General features: G+C 47.5%; 1 protein-coding gene across 1 annotated transcript in view; it reads right to left on the bottom strand.

Annotated features, from left to right (window-relative positions):
- Positions 1-19,907, bottom strand: part of EXOC4 (exocyst complex component 4) — a 426,451-nt gene that overhangs the window by 42,690 nt on the left and 363,854 nt on the right. The window contains exon 14 of the mRNA XM_075081692.1: positions 18,680-18,858. Within this exon, the coding sequence (XP_074937793.1) occupies positions 18,680-18,858 (179 nt within the window). The remainder of the gene's footprint in view (positions 1-18,679; positions 18,859-19,907) is intronic.

The following is a 19,907-nucleotide window of genomic DNA, read 5'->3' as shown; positions in this document are numbered from 1 at the left end:
TCTCGCTGCTCTCTGAGGTCTCTCCCACAATGAAAATGAAATTATCAGCGAGGGGGTGCTGGGCTTATTTACATAGTCTCTAATTTCCAGATAACGGTGTTAAGAGATGACTCTCAGAAGGTGCTTTGGAAGAGCTGTTTGTCCAGCTGCCACCCACCTTTCAGCTGTGAGACCTCCAAGTGACATTTGTTTCCCTGGAGGGTGGCAGGACTTTTGGCTCAGGATCAGGTCTAGGGGTGCTTATTTGGTCACAGTAGAAAGCAGGAAACCTTACCTTTATTATGGGGGAAAAAAATAAATCTGTTTTTATTAAAAAATCCTACATTTTGAGAAGTTTCTATCAGCCTCACTCCTGGAGACGAACGTGCTAAAAGAATCATCTCTCTTTAGCAGTGCTGGGGGCTGCGGCCTCTGGTTTGATCGTGCCAGCTTGCTCCAGCTAGCGGTGGAGATGGATGGACCCATCATCCGAAAAGCAAGAGTCAGCTAATTTCTGCAGTGGAGAGATACACGCACAATTTTTCTACTCTCCAGAATTCATTTACAGCAATTTAAGTGCAGCTGTAATTATATTTGTTAGTGGAGATGATAAGAGGAGGAGGGAGACAGGGACAATCTGCTCCTTATTTAAAGCCAGAGCACTGAAGTCCTTCTGGGTGTTCAGAGCCCCCACAGTGGGGAAGCGGGTCAGGTGCTGGCTTGGGGGACGCATACCAATTTCTCCCATGCGCAATGAGGACACAATGAGCCTTCTTTGCTTTGGTCTTTACTGCTAAGGCTGGCCCTCAGGCATCTCAGCCCTCAGAGGTGAGAGAGGAAATCTGGAGAAAGGAGGACTTCCCCTTGGTTGAGGAGGATGGGGTCAGAGATCACCTATGCAAACTGGATCCTCACAGATCCATGGGTCCCGAAGTGATGCACTCGCAAGTGCTGAGGGAGTTGGCAGATGTTCTTGCTGAGCCACTCTCCGTCATCTTTGAAAGATCGTAGAGGACAGGAGAAGTGCCCGAGGACTGAAGGACAGCAAATGTCACTCCCATCTTCAAAAAGGGCAAGATGGAGGACCTGGGAAACTCTAGGCCAGTCAGCCTCACCTCCATCCCTGGAAAGGTGATGAGCAGTTCATCCTGGAGGCCATCTCCAGGCATGGAGAGGACAAGAAGGTTATCAGAAACAGTCAACATGGATTCACCAAGGGAAGATCATGCTTGACCAACCTGACAGCCTTCTGTGATGGTGTGACTGGCTGGGTCGATGAAAGGAGAGCAGTGGATGTTGTTACTTCAGTTAGGCATTCAACACTGTCTCCCACAGCATCCTCACAGGCAAGCTAAGAAAGTGTGGGTTGGGTAAGAGGACAGTGAGGTGGACAGAGAACTGGCTCAACAGAGCTCAGAGGGTTGTAATCAATGGGGCAGAGTCTAGTTGGAGGCGCATAACTAGTGGTGTTCCCCAGGGGTCTGTGCTGGGTCCAGGCCTGGTCAACATATTCATCAATGACTTGGACAAAGGGACAGAGCGTAACCTCAGCAAGTTCACTGATGATACCGAGCTGGGAGGAGCGGCTGATACACCAGTAGGCTGTGCTGCCACCCAGCGAGACCTGGACAGGCTGGAGAGCTGGGCCCAGGGGAACCTCATGGGATTCAACAAGAGCAAGTGTCGGGTCCTGCCCCTGGGGAGGAACAGCCCCCCACACCAGCACACGCTGGGGGTGACCTGCTGGAGAGCGGCTCTGCTGAGAGGGTCCTGGGGGTGCTGGGGGGCAGCGAGGTGACCCTGAGCCAGCACCGGGCCCTTGGGGCCAAGGAGGCCAAGGGTGTCCTGGGGTGCATGGAAAGGAGTGTGGCCAGCAGGGCGAGGGAGGTTCTCCTCCCCCTCTGCTCTGCCCCAGTGAGGCCACAGCTGTAGGGCTTCGGCCAGGTCTGGGCCCCCCAGGTCAAGAAGGGCAGGGAACTGCTGGAGCAAGGCCAGCGCAGAGCTGCCAAGGGGATCAGGGGCTGGAGCATCTCCCTTGGGAGGAAAAGCTGAGAGACCTGGGCTTGTTCAGCCTGGAGAAGAGAAGGCTGAGGGGGGATCTCATCAATGCTTATAAATACCTGAAGGGCAGGTGTCAGGAGGATGGGGCCGGGCTCTTTTCAGCGGTGCCCAACGCCAGGCCAAGGGGCCACGGGCACAAGCTGGAACACGGGAAGTTCCACCTGAACATGAGGCCAAACCCCTTTGCTGTGCGGGTGCCAGAGCAGGGGCACAGGCTGCCCAGAGAGGCTGTGGGGTCCCTTCCCTGGAGACATTCACCCCCGCCTGGACGCGGCCCTGTGCCCCTGCTCTGGGGGTGCCTGCTCCAGCAGGGGGTGGGACGGGGTGAGCTCCAGAGGTCCCTGCCAGCCCCCACCAGTCTGGGATTCTGTGACAGTGAAGTTTACTTTTGCTTTTTGAGATCAAGTGAAGCCTTTCAGAGCCCATCAATTTTCCTTTCTCCTTCTTTGGACATCCAGAAAGGACCATTTCACAGCCAACAAGACAATCCCGTTTTTTTAAGCTTCACTCAGGACCGTTTTATCCCATCATCCTTCGCAACACGGACCCACAGAAGGAGCTGTAGCAGCAAAAAATAATCACAGCCTACATTATTATGGGGCTTTCAATAAAAAAAATCTAATTTGGAGCTGCTTTGGAGTTGCCCAGTGCTTTGGGCAAAGGGTGACCCTGCATTTCATGGACATTCAACCCATCAGAGCACACTCTGAGCACTCTGCTTAAAGAGGGAGATATCTCCAACTGAAATGCTGGAAAATCAAACCAGCAGATCAGCAGCCATCCACTTCTTTCCCTTCTCTTCCTTCACAGCCCATTTCCACCAAGTTGAACATGAGCCCTCCTGGCCAACAAAATACCCAACAGTTGGGTAAGCGGTGGCCAACGTCTTGCTCCATTGGCCTTTATCGTCTCGCAGCCTAAACAGACAAATTTCATTTGTCTTAAGTGGTCTTCCCGTGATGCCAGATAACAGTTACGGCTTTGTTTAGGATTTCTTCTAGCTTGCTGTAAGCACAGCCAAGATATCTCACTCCAAGGCGAAGGAACGTTTCATTCCAGCAAACCTAAGAAAAATAAATTTAACACACACGTCGACACCAATGATTTCAATCGTTCTGCAATTCAATGCGACGCTGATGCCTCTTGACAGATTGTGCCTTGTAAATCGATGGCTGTAAATTATCAGACCTCTGGAATATTAAACAAAACCTGTCGCGTTGCCTGTAAACAAACCTCTGTAACCAATCAAGGTCTACAATAGCGCGTCCTGCCCGCTCCCTGCTTGAGCAGAGCGACTGCGAAAACAGATTTGAATGATTTAATAGCGCAAGGAGAAAAATCAGTCTAAGGTTACAGGCTTTGCCTTGGGTCTGGTGCAACCTGAACCTGAGAAATAAACCTCCAACATGCTCAGGCTTTACATACCACTACGCGCATTTCCTTTACAGGGGAGAGGCTCACATAAAAATGTTACAACTGTCTTGGGGGAAAAAAACCCTCTTATTTGGAAAAGAGTGCAGTATGAAACACTTGCTGTGCCCCACAGATAACATTAGGGACCATTTCACAGCTTTTTAGGTTTTAATTTCTTACTCCCGTCCTCTCCAGAAGAGGTAACTCCAAAATAATTGTAAATACACACATGGAAAAGGAAATCTGTTATAGGTTACGTACTGGACTATGCCTTTAGAGACCCAGGGTTAACTCTTCTCTCTGCTGGAGAGATTTCTGGGGATCTCATGCACTGCTTTCTCTTTTTATGCGTTAGTTCCCAGCATGCAAACCCTGGATAATGTGTTTTTATCCATCACTGCCGTTCAAGTTTACTCTAATCTCTCCACATCTCCAGTTCCTGCAGCTTATAGCATCACAAGGTGATGACGCCACTGGGAGACAAAATCGCTACTCTAACACCAACAAGAAAGAAGACTATCTTTTTTTTTTTTAAAAGGAAAAAGCATCGGGTGAAGTTGGGAAGAATTAGATATGTGATTATGTGGGGTTTTTTTAAAGGAGATCAAGTACAGCAGTACAACGTGTACATTAGATGCAACATCGAGGACTTATTTCGATGAGATTTCTGAAGGAAGACATATGCCAGGAGACCTCCGTCTTCTGAAGCCAAACAGCAGGAGGAAACTAGTATTTTTTTAAATATGTCACCATTAACAAAACACGTCACTTTCTGTTAAGCCACGGTCTGTCAATCTGGGCCAGAGCTGAGTAATGGAAAGCTGCTGCTGTGGTGATGCTGGTGAGCAAGGGCTTTGTGGGGTGACAGGAATGTCCCTGAGATGCCCACAGCCCCACCGAAAGGTGACCAAGTAGCATGGGGCATCACCTCCACGTGGCTCTATGGAGCTGGCTGCATTTGGCCGCAGGAGCTGGGAGATACATTAGAACTTGCCAGAGATTAAAAAGCCTAAATAACCTAAGAGAACCAGACAAAGCAAATAAACTCAAATGATTTTCTCTCTGTGGGAATAAATACCAGGACACTGCTCTCAAGCTGCTTTTCTTTTCGTGGTCACACATCTTTCCTCCCACTTTGATCTCTTATTGCTCTCGAGATGCCGCCTCGATCTAATTTAGAGTGTAAGCTCTCTGAGGAGCAGGGGCTTTCCCTTTTTATCCTCTTGCAAAGCACTCTGCACACCTGTGGTGCTCGAGAAATAATGAACAACAACAACTATATGCAACCCATATGGCCACTTGGACTGGTTTCTGGCTGCAGGAGTATTATTTGAAGCTCTGACTCATAGATCACTCACTGCCTACCTCTAAATAGGTCTGTTTGGGGATCTCAGAGCTGCAGCTTTATAGAAAAGGGCTGGAATGAGCCATAAAATCTGGAACTGGATTTTTATTCTCCCAAAGTTTGAGATTCATTTCAGAGGTACAAGAACTCAGGAACCAAAGCTAGACTTTGGATTTGACATCCTCCCCTTTCCTTTTTGGAAGTGTGAACCTTTGGGCCTCTTAGATACGGCTGAATACTAAAATATTTAGGCAGATATTGCTGCATTGCTCCTTTTTACTTAAATTGTTCTCTTTATGTATTTTAAATATAGAGAAAAAAATCTCAGTAAGAGTAATGATGTTTCCCAAGACTTCCAAGATCACAGAATCATAGAATGGCCTGCATTGGAACGGACCTTTAAAGGTCATCTAGTTCAACCTTCAACATATCTGGCATCTAACACTTTGATTTTTGATGTCAGCTGTCTTTTTCGCATAGGCTCCAAACCAAAGGCAGCTCCCCAGCCCATGGAGCTGGCAAGGACGATGGCTCTGCACATCAGCGCTCTGACCTTCACTTCCACAACGACAGGTAAGATTAACTCTTGACTCCAAGATGAGCTTGTCTCTACAGATCCTTGCTTCTACAGACGCTTGTCTCTACAGTCAAACACGGCGGTCGATGACGAGAGGTAACGACAGTCAGCGCCCACCTAAGCCAAGCACCCAGTCTCCCATGCAACGGCTGCAACCCTCCTCCTTGACCCTGGCCCCTGCAAAGCTCTGAGACGTGGACAACATTTAGCATGCGGATGCGGGCTGAGCACACAGCTGACCGTATCGATTGGTAGAGAAACACAGGGGAGAGCAGGGATTCTTGTTAAAACAAAACAAATACCAAGAAAGGACATTCTTTAAGAGGTCAGGACCTTTCAAACAAGAGGTGGGAGGATGGAATTATCTAAATACTCAGCACCGGTCCGGCTCACCTTTTACTGGTATCAATGGCAAAACCACTCACTGGTGCTGAAGGGGCAAAGTTATGCCAACACTTAAAGGACAAGAAGAAGTAAAGAGAAAGCAAGCGCAGGGAGAGCTTCTCATTAATATTACTCGTAGCAAATTCCTACTAAGGAATCTCATTCTCTAGTAGAAGCAACCAGGATCATACGGGAAGATCCTTAAGGAAGGGACTTTCCCTTGCAAATCTCCTTGAGGTTCTGACGAGGATGGAGGAGGACGGAGAACTTGTGCCCAAACCCCGTGAAAAGCAAGACAAAACTGAAGGCTGGCACTGAGAGCTTCCTTCCGTGCCTCTCTGCCCTCCACTCGACGTTAAAATTCAAGTGTGAGAGAGGGGACAAGGCAGCTGTGCTGAAAAGAAGCATCGTGACCTCATTTGCGATGAGTGGTGATAAGCAGGCTGGGCTGCAGTGCCCATCAGTTCAGTAAACACTAATGATGAGGAGAGCACAGACTGTCACCGATGATAAAGAACAGGCTAAACACTCTATTAGTTTTTCATTTTGTGAATTAATGTTTTTTATGGCGTGTGTACACTAGCTACTTAATGAATTGTCTCGTTAGAGCTGCCTGCGGAGTTCCTCGTCTGCCTCTGCTGGCAGGCATAAATTTCACAAGGAAATTAGCACTTTTAAAAAGGCAATAACTCCTCTAAAAGTGGTTTGTTTTCCATTACTTTTTGCAAATATGCAGCCTCGGGAAAGGGATTATCAGAGGGGAAAAAAGGGTGTCTCCGAGCTAGAGGGGCAGGGCAAAAAGTGACTTGATTTAGAAAGCCTAGTAAAAGCCCATTCATCTGCTTTTGAGTTATGGAAAGTAATCTTTGCCTGTTTGGTGTTTCCCACCCTTCTCTGTGCTCAGTTAGCCAAAACTAGCCATGTGCTTCACCTAATTTTGATTAAAGACAGGGCAAAATCACAGCTCCAGTGAAGTCAATGGAGACACCTCCATCAATCTACACAGAGCCAAAAATTCACTCCCAAACTAATTTCTCTACCCATTTGTCACTGGTTTCTATAGACAGAGAAGACCTTTTAAAAACGGTCAACCTTTGTGAATGAGCAAGCAAAAATGAGTGGAAAGAAAACAGAAAACCTCAAGGCCGGCTGCTTCGTACAAGGTACCGTGTCCTTAGAGCTGATGGAGATGGTTTGAGCTCAGCCGTTAATAAAGAATGCCTCACAGCATTCAGAATAAACATAATGTACGTACCATCAAATTAATGACATTTCAACGGTATCTGACTCGGAGCACGCTGGCTCCGCTATTAACTCACTGGCGAGCATCAGGCAGGAATGCTGGGCATTTGTGAAAGTTACAGAAAAATTCACATCATGTCAATTGACGCAGAGGGCAACAACAGATATTTTTGCACCAACTTCATGGAGGATTCTCCACGCTTCTTCTAGGATGTGTCCTACATGAATTGAAATGAATAATTTTTTGGCAGCTAAGAGAATAAGGAAGATGAGCTTTGGCCATGCACTTGGATTAATACAAAAAACGCCGCCAAACCTGTAGGGAGTCATCAACCTGCACCCAAGGCTTCCTCAGAACTAGAAAAGAAAAATCAGTGATTGGTATTAGGGTACTCAGGAAGCAGCATAACTGAGCCTTGAATTAAAAACTGAGGGGTCAAGACGTTTTGTTAAGGCACTGGTCAACTGGGCCAGGAAAGGGGGTGATGCTCCAAACCATCTGAGGTTCCACATAACTTCCCTTGCAAACACAAGCAGAAATTTAACTTTTTCCTTTCTTAGAGTCCTCTGTGATATTGAGCTGCACTTTGCCAATAAAAGCCCTCAAAACATCTTTGCGAAATTTCCCTGTGTAGAAGATGTCCTGAGAGGGACGTGTTTCTAAAAGGACCTTAAACCTCCCAGTCTATTCAACTCACTGGAAGAGCATGGAACAGAAGTCCTGAAGTCAATTGGTGTCCTGATGCCCAAGAGCAAAACTGCTCTTCTTTGCAAGAGGCAGGGACAAGGTGAGGAAAGTGTAATGAAAATAAATGCAGTTAAGTAGATACCTTAAGGATCCTTTTTTTGACTGTTGACAATTATAGATAGAAGTGTTTGCGCTGTTTGTTTTTCATAGATTGCTTTGCAAAGCAAGAGGAGGAGCAGCAGGGAGGTCTGTGCTGGAAGACAAGCAAGAATGAATGAGTCTTGTCTAGGAGGATGTAAAGAAAGGTGTGAATATGAACATCCATGGGATCTACAAAGGGTTTTCAAACATAGGCTGGGAAAGACACAGAATCCACTCAAAGGAAAAGAGACAAGCACAACGATAACCTTAACGTCAGCAGGAACATGAGTTCCGTTTTGCATCAGCTGCATCCGACTCATAGTCTGACTTCTCCACAATTCCTGCTTATTTAAGAGTCATCTCCCCCAAACCCCATACGAATATAAACGCTGGTTACATCAGAATGATCCTAAAGGCCACGCACCGTGACAAAGTGACTCACTGGTGATGTCAACGATTGACCACATTTTTGAGTCCAGTCACCTAGTTCTGAAAATGATTTTGCCCCTTCCAGACTATAGTAGGCTGTCACCTCTAACAAGCCAAGGAGAAGCAGGTGGACTTAGTGCTATTAATCTTTGACACCAATGAGTCATTTTCTTCAGAAGAGATAAGCAGATCCTAATGCACTGAACCAATTGGAGTGGACAGCAGGCTCTTCGGAGTTATTTCCACAAAAACCTTGATTTGCTGGTATTACTCATGAGGGATCCTTCACTGTAAAATGGTTTGAAAGCACTGCTAATTAGGTCACTTATTTACATGACAATCCCCTGCGTTTAAGGCTGGTGGGTGGGAGGAAAGAAAGATGGAACAAGAGTAATTAGTGTAATCATGACGGTAAGCTAAGTGCTGACCCCACGGCACCAGATCAATACTGGGACTGCATCACGGTGGTGTGCCTATTGTGTGAGAGAAAGAACCATAAATGCTGAGCATCCAGGTCAGAAAAACATCGTCTCATTTTCTAACCATTAAATATTTGATGTAAAGCATTGAGGCTGGGGAAAGCTGCAACCGCTAATCCATAAGAACAGCTTCACTGCAGACATTTAAGGGGAAAAAAAGGCGCTGGAAGGTACTAGGACACCACTTCGACAAGAAAAGAAGAGATTTTAGTTGGCTGATGACTGCATGGTTTCATTCCCTGAGATCCAGCAAAGCAGACCCATATTTAAGCCATGAAGTTTTATCACTGAAGTTTTATGACCAAAGTTATAAAACAAACCAAAAGAATCTCTCAATGCTCAGGTTTACCCAAACAGCCATTTTGTTTTCAGGAGGTCGGCAGTTCCCTGCTGGTATTAAAGGTTAGTCTTAATACATTGCTGTCCCAAATAAATTTTCCATGAGATGGTACCAGCTGGACTCTTGTCTGCTGTCTGAAATGCTCTGCTCAGCTCTCAGTCACCTTCAGTTGGTGCTAAGAGACCAACAGACACAGCTTTGCATTCGGATCCAACATTATTTTGCTCAATTGGCACTTGGAGGGGAAAAAAAATAATCCCGTTTTGATATGTTAAGTCAATCCATTCACTCCAGAGGCTCTTTGGGAGAATACACATCATAGTGTTGATGATGGAGTCATTGATAAAAGACTCATAAATGCTCTAAGTCAGGATACTGATGGATACTTAGTACTTCCTCTCCAAATCACAGAATCCCAGACTGGTGGGGGCTGGCAGGGACCTCTGGAGCTCACCCCGTCCCACCCCCTGCTGGAGCAGGCACACCCAGAGCAGGGGCACAGGGCCGCGTCCAGGTGGGGGGTGAATGTCTCCAGGGAAGGGACCCCACAGCCTCTCTGGGCAGCCTGTGCCCCTGCTCTGGCACCCGCACAGCAAAGGGGTTTGTCCTCATGTTCAGGGGGAACTTCCCGTGTTCCAGCTTGTGCCCGTTGCCCCTTGGCCTGGCGTTGGGCACCACTGAAAAGAGCCCGGCCCCGTCCTCCCGACACCCGCCCTTCAGGTATTTATAAGCACTGATGAGATCCCCCCTCAGCCTTCTCTTCTCCAGGCTGAACAAGCCCAGGTCTCTCAGCCTTTCGTCACAAGGGAGATGCTCCAGCCCCTGATCACCTTGGCAGCTCTGCGCTGGCCTTGCTCCAGCAGTTCCCTGCCCTTCTTGAGCTGGGGGGCCCAGAACTGGCCGCAGCCCTGCAGGTGTGGCCTCACTGGGGCAGAGCAGAGGGGGAGGAGAACCTCCCTCGCCCTGCTGGCCACACTCCTTTTCATGCACCCCAGGGCACCGCTGGCCCCCTTGGCCCCAAGGGCCCGCTGCTGGATCAGGGTCACCTCGCTGCCCCCCAGCACCCCCAGGACCCTCTCAGCAGAGCCGCTCTCCAGCAGGTCACCCCCAGCGTGTGCTGGTGCGGGGGGTTGTTCCTCCCCAGGGGCAGGACCTGGCACTTGCTCTTGTTGAATCCCATGAGGTTCCCCTGGGCCCAGCTCTCCAGCCTGTCCAGGTCTCGCTGGATGGCAGCACAGCCTTCTGGTGTATCAGCCGCTCCTCCCAGCTTGGTGTCGTCAGTGAACTGGCTGAACTGTCTTCTGAAAGGCCTCTGCACTCTGACACTGCTTCCCACATTAGGCTTTTACCGTTTGGTATGGAGTAACTCAAAGTGACATGACAGATCTGCTGAACGCAAGACCTAAACATTAGTTACGAGTCTCCAACCTGTTTGTAGTAGCTTTATGTAAGTGTAGGTACATTTGTAGCTTGTATTAAAACTACAAATGGAGATTCATCAGCAGGTGATCACAGATGGTTTGGTCTGGACTTGATAGGTCCACATTTTACTGTGGCTGAGGATGGCAAAGCTCCCATGTCTTTGCTCAAGGGGAGTCCCACCTGGAGAAACCCATGGCTCGAGGCAGCTATCTCATTTCTTGATTAAATACCAGGCCCAAGCATGCTGTGGATAATGATGGGTTTTGTAGCAGCAAGGAGATGACACCTTGGTCATCTCCGCAGCATCCCAGAGTCATCAGCACAGGAACAGGCTGAGCTGCGGGATTGACAATAGGGAGCTGTGTGGATATGAGACACAGCGATGCGGATAAGATGCCCAAGAAGACCTTCTTCTTTCATCTTAGAATCAGAGAATCATTAAGGTTGTAAAAGACCTCTAGGATCATCAAGTCCAACCACCATCCCAACTTGTGGTCAGCTCAGGGCACGGACAGGATGAACTTGAGTTCTTCTGTAAAACACCCTGTAGACACAAAGTGAGTTAAAACGATCCTGATCAAACAGCCTGCAAGGCAGAGGTGGAAAGGGATCACCCAGGGCACCGGATCTCCATTCAGACAAGGTGTACACAGCTACGAGATGGAAGAAGGTATTACGGATCATTGTATTATGAAGGTTCAGAGCACCTGAGAAGGTGATCTGATCATGTTTTGAGCGTTTGCAGAAGGGCACCAACTGTTCAGTTTGTGGAACAGAAAAGCAAAGCATTGGAAAATGAAACCGCTTAAGAAGTTAAAATGGAAAGCTGTCATTTAGACTAAGTTCTATTGGGGCAACAGATACTCATCAAATAATACAAGCAGCAAGATTTGTTTTTAAGTTAATGGCCGATGTTTTGCATTTGGAAAAAAACGGCAGCTTTTTTCTGTTTTGGAAAATTTTATTGCAATAATAAAGCAACAGCATTCACTAAGTCCTTCTCCTGTGCGAGGACAGGCACGTGTTGATCATCTTTAATCTCGCTTTTAAATAAGGTTCTCTATTAATAGATCTCTACAAAAAAGTTCCCCGTGAGCAATCAATACAGCAAGACACGTTACAAGTTCAGTGACAGAAAAAAAATAAGCTCCAACTTGAGAGAAATATAGCCCCATTTAAGAGCTGAATTCAGTTCATTAGAAACACCGGGGTTAAACACAAAGACCCGTCTGAGTTCACCACCGCTGTGTGGCCTGACTACGAAATGAAAGGCATCAATTTTACCACCGCATCGGGCCTGATTTTCATTTGTAGTGAGGCCCCTTTACACCACTCTGTCACCAGAAAGAGGCCTTAAAGTGACTGTAAATTACAGCTCCTTTACTCTGGCAGAGTGGTATAAAGGGGCTCCGCCATCAATTTTAAAAGGCATCGCTTTCTCGAGTGTTGCAGGATGCTTTCTATTAGCCATCAAAGCCTATTTCAGTCCGAGGAGACATACAGAGCCAGGCAAAAGGGGAGGCTGACCCTCCGGGTGCAAAGTGCTCCAAGATAGTCTTGATCCTGTAATGGCCTTCACTAACCTTTTTAAAGCATTTTGAGATCTGTGGCTGGAAAATGCGATGCAAATGCTCAGTATTATCATTAATACAAGACCGCCAGTGATAGAAAGCTGCAGTATTTGGGAAAAAGCTGTAGCACAAACCTTTTTTTCTCTCCCCTGCTTTTGAACGAAGTCGTAGCTCACCTGAACTAGTCTGGAGGGTGAAGTGCTGCCCCTCTGCAGAAGTGGTGGAGGTGTCTTCCACACGTTGCCCTTTGATTTTGGGGTGAAAGCACCCCTGAACAGGAGAAAATAACCTCGGAAAATAGACTTTGGAAGCATCCTGGATAAAGAAGTTAAGAGGTTGAATGCCCTTTTAGACACTTCAGAAGGGCCAAACTCTGTCCTTGCACACCCTGCAATGCCCCTAAATAGATCTCCTCGTATTGTAACGCCATAAAAACACACTAACAGCCCAAACTGCATCTTGACGGCATCCCTAACCAGACCCAGCTGCCAGGGAAGAGCCACGTTCTTTTTGCACCACGAACAGGTGAAGCCAATGACTCCTAAGCTTTATTGTCGGTGCCCTCATTGTGGTTTTACTTCTCAGCGTTTCTGCAGTTAAATCCGTCTGGTTCACAACCCCACGTGAGATTGAGACCTCTAATTTGAAACCACAGGATTACAGTGCAATGTGGCAGTGGGAATTAGAGTGTGCTACAGGAAAACTGTTGCGTCCCCAGATAAAGGCTGTGACAGTAACAAACTCCACGCTGGCTTTTTTTGTATGGAGCAAGGTATGATTTCAATTGCTCGGATGGGTGAAAAAACCAAGAGATAAGAAGCCAATGGGAAAGGACTTCCTTGGGAAGAACAAGAGGGATTTATCTCCCAATCGACATGTTGGCACCTGCGTCACAGTGACATATTGACATCACTGAAACACCCTGCTTATGGCTGTCGCGGTGGGACTGATGGCAGAGGTGGGGGCAGGCGGGCACAGTCGGAGGGGGCACGCGATGTCCTGCCTGGAGCTGGGTCTCTCCAATCCCCCAAATATGGCCCGTGTGAAATGGGGAGGGAGAGCTGGAAGGCCATGTTCTCCCAACTGTCTGTGCAAGCCCCCGCCCTGGAAAGGGAGCGTGGCGTTTGCACATTCCTCATTAAACCTGCATGCAGCTGGCTTAACCAAACACACTAATTAGCTCCACGTTTAATGCAAATCGCCGGAGTGGAGACCCAGCTCTGCCAGCGAGCAATTGCAATTCATGTCTGTGAGGTGACAAGCAGGTAGCGGAGAAACAGCTTCATCCTATTTGCTTTGCTGCGGGTACAGCTTTGCTGCCAGCAGCAGGGTTAAGATGCCCTCAGGGCGTGGCAGTCCCGGTGATGGAGTGAGCCCTCGGAGAAGGTCTCCCATGCATCTCCTGTAATACTGGGGTGCTTCCCTCGTAGGTAGGCAGGGTTGAGCTGCAGAGGTTAATTCCAAATATGTACTCATAATTTTTCCTCAGTTATTGAGTTTACCTTCTAGGTTCTGCCACTGCAGAAACAGGGTCAGCCTGATGTCTTCTTGAAGCCAGGTTTGCGTTGAAGACTTTGAATCTTTGCTTTTTAAGGAATCTTTGCTCCAGTGCCAACTTCCAAGGGACACCAGGAGACAGGGAGGAGCTGGTATTGAAAGTCAAGAGCTTTGACAACAGTCAAATCACTGATTTAGGTCCGGTTTTAAAATACAGTATGTTTTGAGTCCTTCACGCTTTTGGAGCTTTTCTCCAAGAAAAAGGGTAAGGGTGCATGTATGTGTGTAATTTTCAAATACAGAGCAAGATCCTCACCCGACTGTGTGAATCCAGGACCTGGGCTGCTACATAAAGTCAACAAACAGCCCACAATAAAACCACTCCGTTTTTTTCCACTTCTGACTTGATTTCAATATCCTCCTGACCCAGTGCTTCCTCTTGGGGGGGCTCCTTGATGCACCTCCTTACTTTGACTAAATATTCAGCCTCAGCATCCATTCCAAAAGAGACTTTTTTTTTTTTTTGGTGGAGAAGGTAATGACAGGAGAGGAGGTGTCTTTCTTGAGACTAGCACCAGAATCCTGTTCTTCTAGATAAAACTGATAAGGTACTAAAATGGTATTATTCTTCAATGAGGACAAGAAAGAGAAAGCACACACAAAAAGCGAACATGATACATCAAGGAAACCTTCGGGAGGATGCAAGAGTATCTACTGATCTACAAACATACGTGGACACAGGATACACATGCAAAAACTTTACTTCCAATAAGCCATCTAGGAGAGAAAGTCAATCCTGTTTTATGTGAGCTCCATGAGAAAGTAATTTCAAACTCAACGTTTAAGCCAGTCAGTCATTAGCTGCTGACTACAACGATCTGAAGCCATGAGATGCCAACACCTGGATGAATTTAAAAGGGTAGCTGCAACTCAATAAACTCATGGACAATCTTTCATCTTCCTACCTACACACAGCACGCAACCATCTTAAAAATGTAAAGACTGTCCCAACTCCTTCATCGTGCGTAATAATTTCTTCTTTGTAAAATATTCAGAGGGCTACAGAAGGCTGAAGCTCTGGCAAGGGAAAAGGAGGAGCGTATGTTACACCTGCATATGACAAGGCAGAGAAGCAGGAGAGGAAGAGGAGAGGAACCCCTACTTCCATTTTCATATAAAACCTTTTTAAAATTTACTTGACTTCCTCAGTTAATTCATCTGCTTCCAGCAACTTTAATCCTTAAATGGTTATTGTAGAAAAGAAGTTTGTACTCCCTCAAAAGACAAGAGCAAAAGAAAATGACTTTGTCATATCTGACTGGTTCAGAAAATATAAAATCCATTTCTGAAGGAGTGCAGATAAGGGAAGAGCTATGGAAGAGCCATCAGCTTAGCAAACACTAAATAATGAAGAATGCGGAGACTGCCCAGCATGATAAAACACACTATTAGCAATGAGTGATAATTGTGGCACATCCACAGCAAAATGTTATTGTATTTTTATCTCCAGGAAGGGGCCTTTTGACAGCCTAACTAAAAAGCCACCAACAGGTAGCACCTTTTTTAGGACTTCCCAAAACATGTCCATACCTGCCCAACTCCACCTCGTGGTTTCTGAATATTTATAGCTATGCCTGTAAGCTGCTCATCTGCGGCCAAGGAAGCTTTGCTGGAAAAGCTGCCGACTTTCTACAGGGAAGGAATACAGGGCCACCATCACCATGTCATGGACTTGTTGGCGATTACGGTATTTCTGGCATTGCACCAAAAATTCTGGTCCCAGTCGCTCACTAAGTGCTTTGATGATGGCCTGAGTGGAACGGAGATTTCATCTCAAGTTGCTGGGGCAGAAAAGAGAAATGATCGAAGACCTGGATGTGTGTTCTCATCATGCATTGACCCAATATAGAATCATAGAATCATTAAGGTTGGAAAAGACCTCTAGGATCACCAAGTCCAACCGCCAACCCAACACCCTCAGGCCTCCTAAACCATGTCCCCAAGTGCCACGTCTGCACGGTGTTTGAACCCCCCCAGGGACGGTGACTCCCCCACCTCTCTGGGCAGCCTGTGCCAATGCCTGACCACTCTGGCAGTGAAGACATTTTCCCTCATCTCCAACCTAAACCTCCCCTGACGCAGCTTGAAGCCATGTGGTAAGACGGAAGTTAAAGCCCCACCTCTGCTACCAGTTAATAAGATTACTGCTCTTGTTCAATCATGGGCACTTCAGCGTAGCATCTAGCCCAAGGAGAAAACCAAAGCAGAAGACAAGTTGCTCAAAGGCATATAACAACTGTCATCTGCCCAAAGCCAGCCACCCAAAAAGTGAGCTGGGTGACTAACGGCCTGTTGACCTGCGTATGACGAACCACGGATTCCGTTGCATTGAACTGGAATGCTTGAGTCTCACATGGGCCTGTCTTGAAGTCAAATTTACCGATGCTGAAACGTCAAAGCTGGCTGCCCTTATGGCGATCTGAATCTGAATTTGGTGAGCTTCAGTGGGTGGCAGAAATCCCCTTTATTTAGCTTTACTTTCGGTCAGTTAATTCCCTTCCTCCCTCCCTCCCCCTGATGCTCATTAACATGCTGTGGCTTCCAGCAATGAGATGCTCAGAAATTCAGATGATCAAACCGCGACAGAAAAGAACAAAATAACTCATGTGACAGTTGAGCGTTACGGCATTAACATTGTATGAATCTTTGAAACAATAGGTAGTTTTAATTTTCCCTCCTCTCAGCTCAGTCCGAGCACATTTGCATTGCTCTCCTCCTCCTGTCCAGGTGGGATGGAAAAAGACATCTCATCTCATTTTTCCTCTGTTGTTTATTCTTCCTATTCTTCCCCAAAAGAATTGCTCTCCCCTGTATATCACCGTAGCTTGCTGGATTTGTAAATACATCTGACTTATACCACCACCTCTGCCCCACGGCATCGCTTTTTACTTCTCTCATATAGATTGCAGTCAGCTCTATTGATGTTCCATTTATGAGATATACTCCACCAGGTTTCATTTATAACCATGAGGTCAACAGCCTCTATCATTTTCTAACACTCTTCGTTCTTCCTCTTGTTTCAGATACTCCTGGCATTTGTCTACAGACATTTTAGTGCATTGGTATAAAGTTATTACAAAGGAAGATGAATTTTTATTGTCAGGAGGACGCTGCCAAGTGAAATATTACACTTCGTACTTTTATGTTTATTCACTGCTGCACGTAACATCCTCTCAGACGCCTGAAAGTCACGCTCGTGCCCTTTTACGTTTGGAAAATATTGATTTATTTAAAAAATTGAGTTTCAGGTAGAACTGAAATTATAATTGATGTTTTTATTTTTAACAACTTTGTCAGAGCACAGCTCCTCAGCCCCAAGAACTCTCCCAGTACCTAAAGTTCTGTGAATATTTGGCTATTGAACTTCTACGGCATTTTCCATTGGGTTTTTGTTTTCCTGTTTGTTTTTTTTTTTTAAATAATCTTCTAAAGTACACCCTGTGAGAGCATGGCAATTCTTCTTGTCGCTCAGGTACTGAGAACTCGAAGTATGGGTTACAGGAACATTAAAGCTACCTGTAGTATTTTGGGTCTTTAATTGTTAGCTGATTGTATAATCTTTATCTTTCTGGATCCCAACAAACTGATTGCGGACAGCTGCAGTAAGGAGTTTAAAGGTCCTGCTCTAGAGCAGAGTTATAAGCTATAGGAAGGACTGTCAGTCAACCAGAGATGCTCTGCTGTCCAGAGACAATTATTTTAACAGATATATACCATTATGACTTTATTTAGCACCAGCAAATTTCCACCACTTCTCAGAAAATAAGGCTGAGGCGATTTTCAATATCAAATTCCCATGAGAGCTCCGAAGATCTGCCTGCCCACAGCCCTGCTCCTCTGTGAGTCCCCGCTCCCAGAACGCCGCTCCGTATTTGCATGACAAGCTGCAGAAATGCCATGTATCCTCACTCCATCCCCATGTGCCCTGGGATCCCACCAAGCTGGGTGGATTTTTTTATGCAACGCTTTTCTTGGCCTCTGCTCCTCATCTAGAGCACAGTGTAGATGCCTCCCTCCACACCTGAGACAGCTGCATTTAATATAAGCCCTAGATAACAGGGGATGTTCAATATTTGTGAAACACGCAGTATTTTATTACAGGCATCTAGGGCAATACAAAGGGCTCTAACAAATGCATGGCCACCTCCCTCGGGTCAACCTGTGACACAGGGTGGCTATTGGGAATGTCTCAGTAGGCAGGTGAGACCCAAACCCCTGGTCCTAGGAAAAGCTTAACCCCCTATTAGCTGAGCTATAGGTGACTCCTCCTCTTCGCATCGGTGGAAAACAGCAGAGCTGAGGTCCGTTTAAGCCGAGCTCTAATTCTGGGGCACAGCCACAACCCTCCTCTGAACGTGACCCCGTGCACACAACACCAATGACTGCGATAAGACGAGAAGAAACACTAAGCACTTTCCAGACAGAAAAAACCCCACTATTCTGCAGGGGAAGGAGCGAAAGCTGAAGCACAGAGAAGTGAAACGATCCCACAAAGGTAGTGCGGGCGATCCTTGACAGCCAGGAGCAGAAACGATGTCTCCAGGCTCCCGTCTCTGCCCTCCTGGCACCTCGGTTCACCAAGGGTTGCTTCTGCCTTTGCAGGCTGAGCATCAGTGCCCCAGTGACATGCAGTTAGAGCACCCCTCATTAAAAGCTGTTCAGTTTCTCCACTGAATTTATAATACACATATATTTTTAAATATTCAGCGATCTAGTGATGCTTAAAAGAAAATGAGACGTGTCTCGGCACTGATACCTGCTCCTGTGCAATGTCATTAGCAGGGACTGCTGAAAAGCTCAAGGGCTCAGAGGCCTGTCAGAGCTTATGCTAGAAGGGATGTTCCTGGCACTCTCACGTGGTGCCCACCATGGTCTGAGCAGATGTCATACCACAGCATTCACTAGGAAGAAAGCGATGGAACGGCTTTGCTTTCTACTTCCCTCTGACATAAACCCGCTTTGAAATCAAGAACAGAAGATGCCCACTCCCGCTAAAATCCCGTATTTATGCTGGTTTCCACTTCTAGGACAAAGGCATGGGAGCTACTTACTCTGGGTGGCTGAGAGGTTGGAGAAGGCTGCCTTGGTGCGACCCGCCAACCACTCCAGGCTCTCGTGCATGTTGGCCAAGGCCTTCAGGTCGCTGACGTCCCGCAGGATCTCCTGCTGAGGGATGAGTTTATCTCCCAGGTTGCCAATGAGAACTTCTGACTCTTTGCCGAAAGCAGCCCTGAAATGCAAACCAAAGTCATCCTCAGAAATACAGCGCAGGACAGCAACGGGGAGACATCAGCTACACCGTGGAGAAAGTCAAACCAGCCAATGCAGAACTGTTCCAGCGCGGGGTCTCAGGAACGTTGTCTGGTGGAGTTTTTGAAGTCCCATTACAGGGATGATGCCTCTATCACAGGGAGGTTTTTTTTCCTGTCCTCCCTGCATTTACAATCTCTGAACTTCACCTTGTTCCTCATAGTTACAAACTTCATCCCAATCAGCTCCCACACCTCTTCTCCCCACCCAGCATTTGCACCTTGCTGAGACATGCAGGTGCTTTCCATGTATCCCTGGGGTATGTATAAATAACGCACATGCAATACTTTTAATCCTTCCTTGTCAATCAGCTCTTCCAATCCCTGACTCACTTTTGTTTCACACAACCACGTGAAGTTTAGCAAGGGCAAGTGCTGGATCTTGCCCCTGGGGCGCGGCAGCCCTGGCTGCACAGACAGCCTGGGGAGCGAGGGGCTGGGGAGCAGCTCTGCAGAGGGACCTGGGAGTTCTGGCCAACGGCAAGTTGAACCTAAGCCACCAGCATGCCCTGGCAGCTGAGAGGGCCAACCGTGCCCTGGGGGGCACCGAGCCCTGCATCGCAGCCGGGCGAGGGAGGGGATTGTCCTGCTCTGCCCCGCGCTGGGGCGGCCTCACCCCGAGTGCTGTGGGCAGCGCTGGGCGCCGCAGGACATTAAGGGTATAAAGCTACTGGAGAGTGTCCAGAGGAGGCCACGGAGTTGGGGAAGGGTTTAGAGGGGAAACCGTACGAGGAGCGGCTGGAGTCCCTGGGTTTGTTCAGCCTGGAGCAGAGGAGGCTGAGGGCAGCCTCATGGCGCTCTGCAGCTCCCTCCCAAGGGCAGGAGGAGGGGCAGGGCTGGTCTCTGCTCTCTGGTGACCAACGCCAGGCCCCGAGGGAATGGCAGGGAGATGTGCCAGGGGAGGGTTAGGCTGGGCATTAGGAGAAGGTCCTTCCCCCAGAGGGTGGTGGAGCCCTGGCACAGGCTCCCC

Source organism: Phalacrocorax aristotelis, chromosome 1 (genome assembly GCF_949628215.1).
Source record: "Phalacrocorax aristotelis chromosome 1, bGulAri2.1, whole genome shotgun sequence".
In the NCBI taxonomy this organism is placed as follows: Eukaryota; Metazoa; Chordata; class Aves; order Suliformes; family Phalacrocoracidae; genus Phalacrocorax; species Phalacrocorax aristotelis.
Note: the sequence above shows the minus strand (reverse complement) of the source record. Positions and strands in the feature narration are given on the sequence as shown.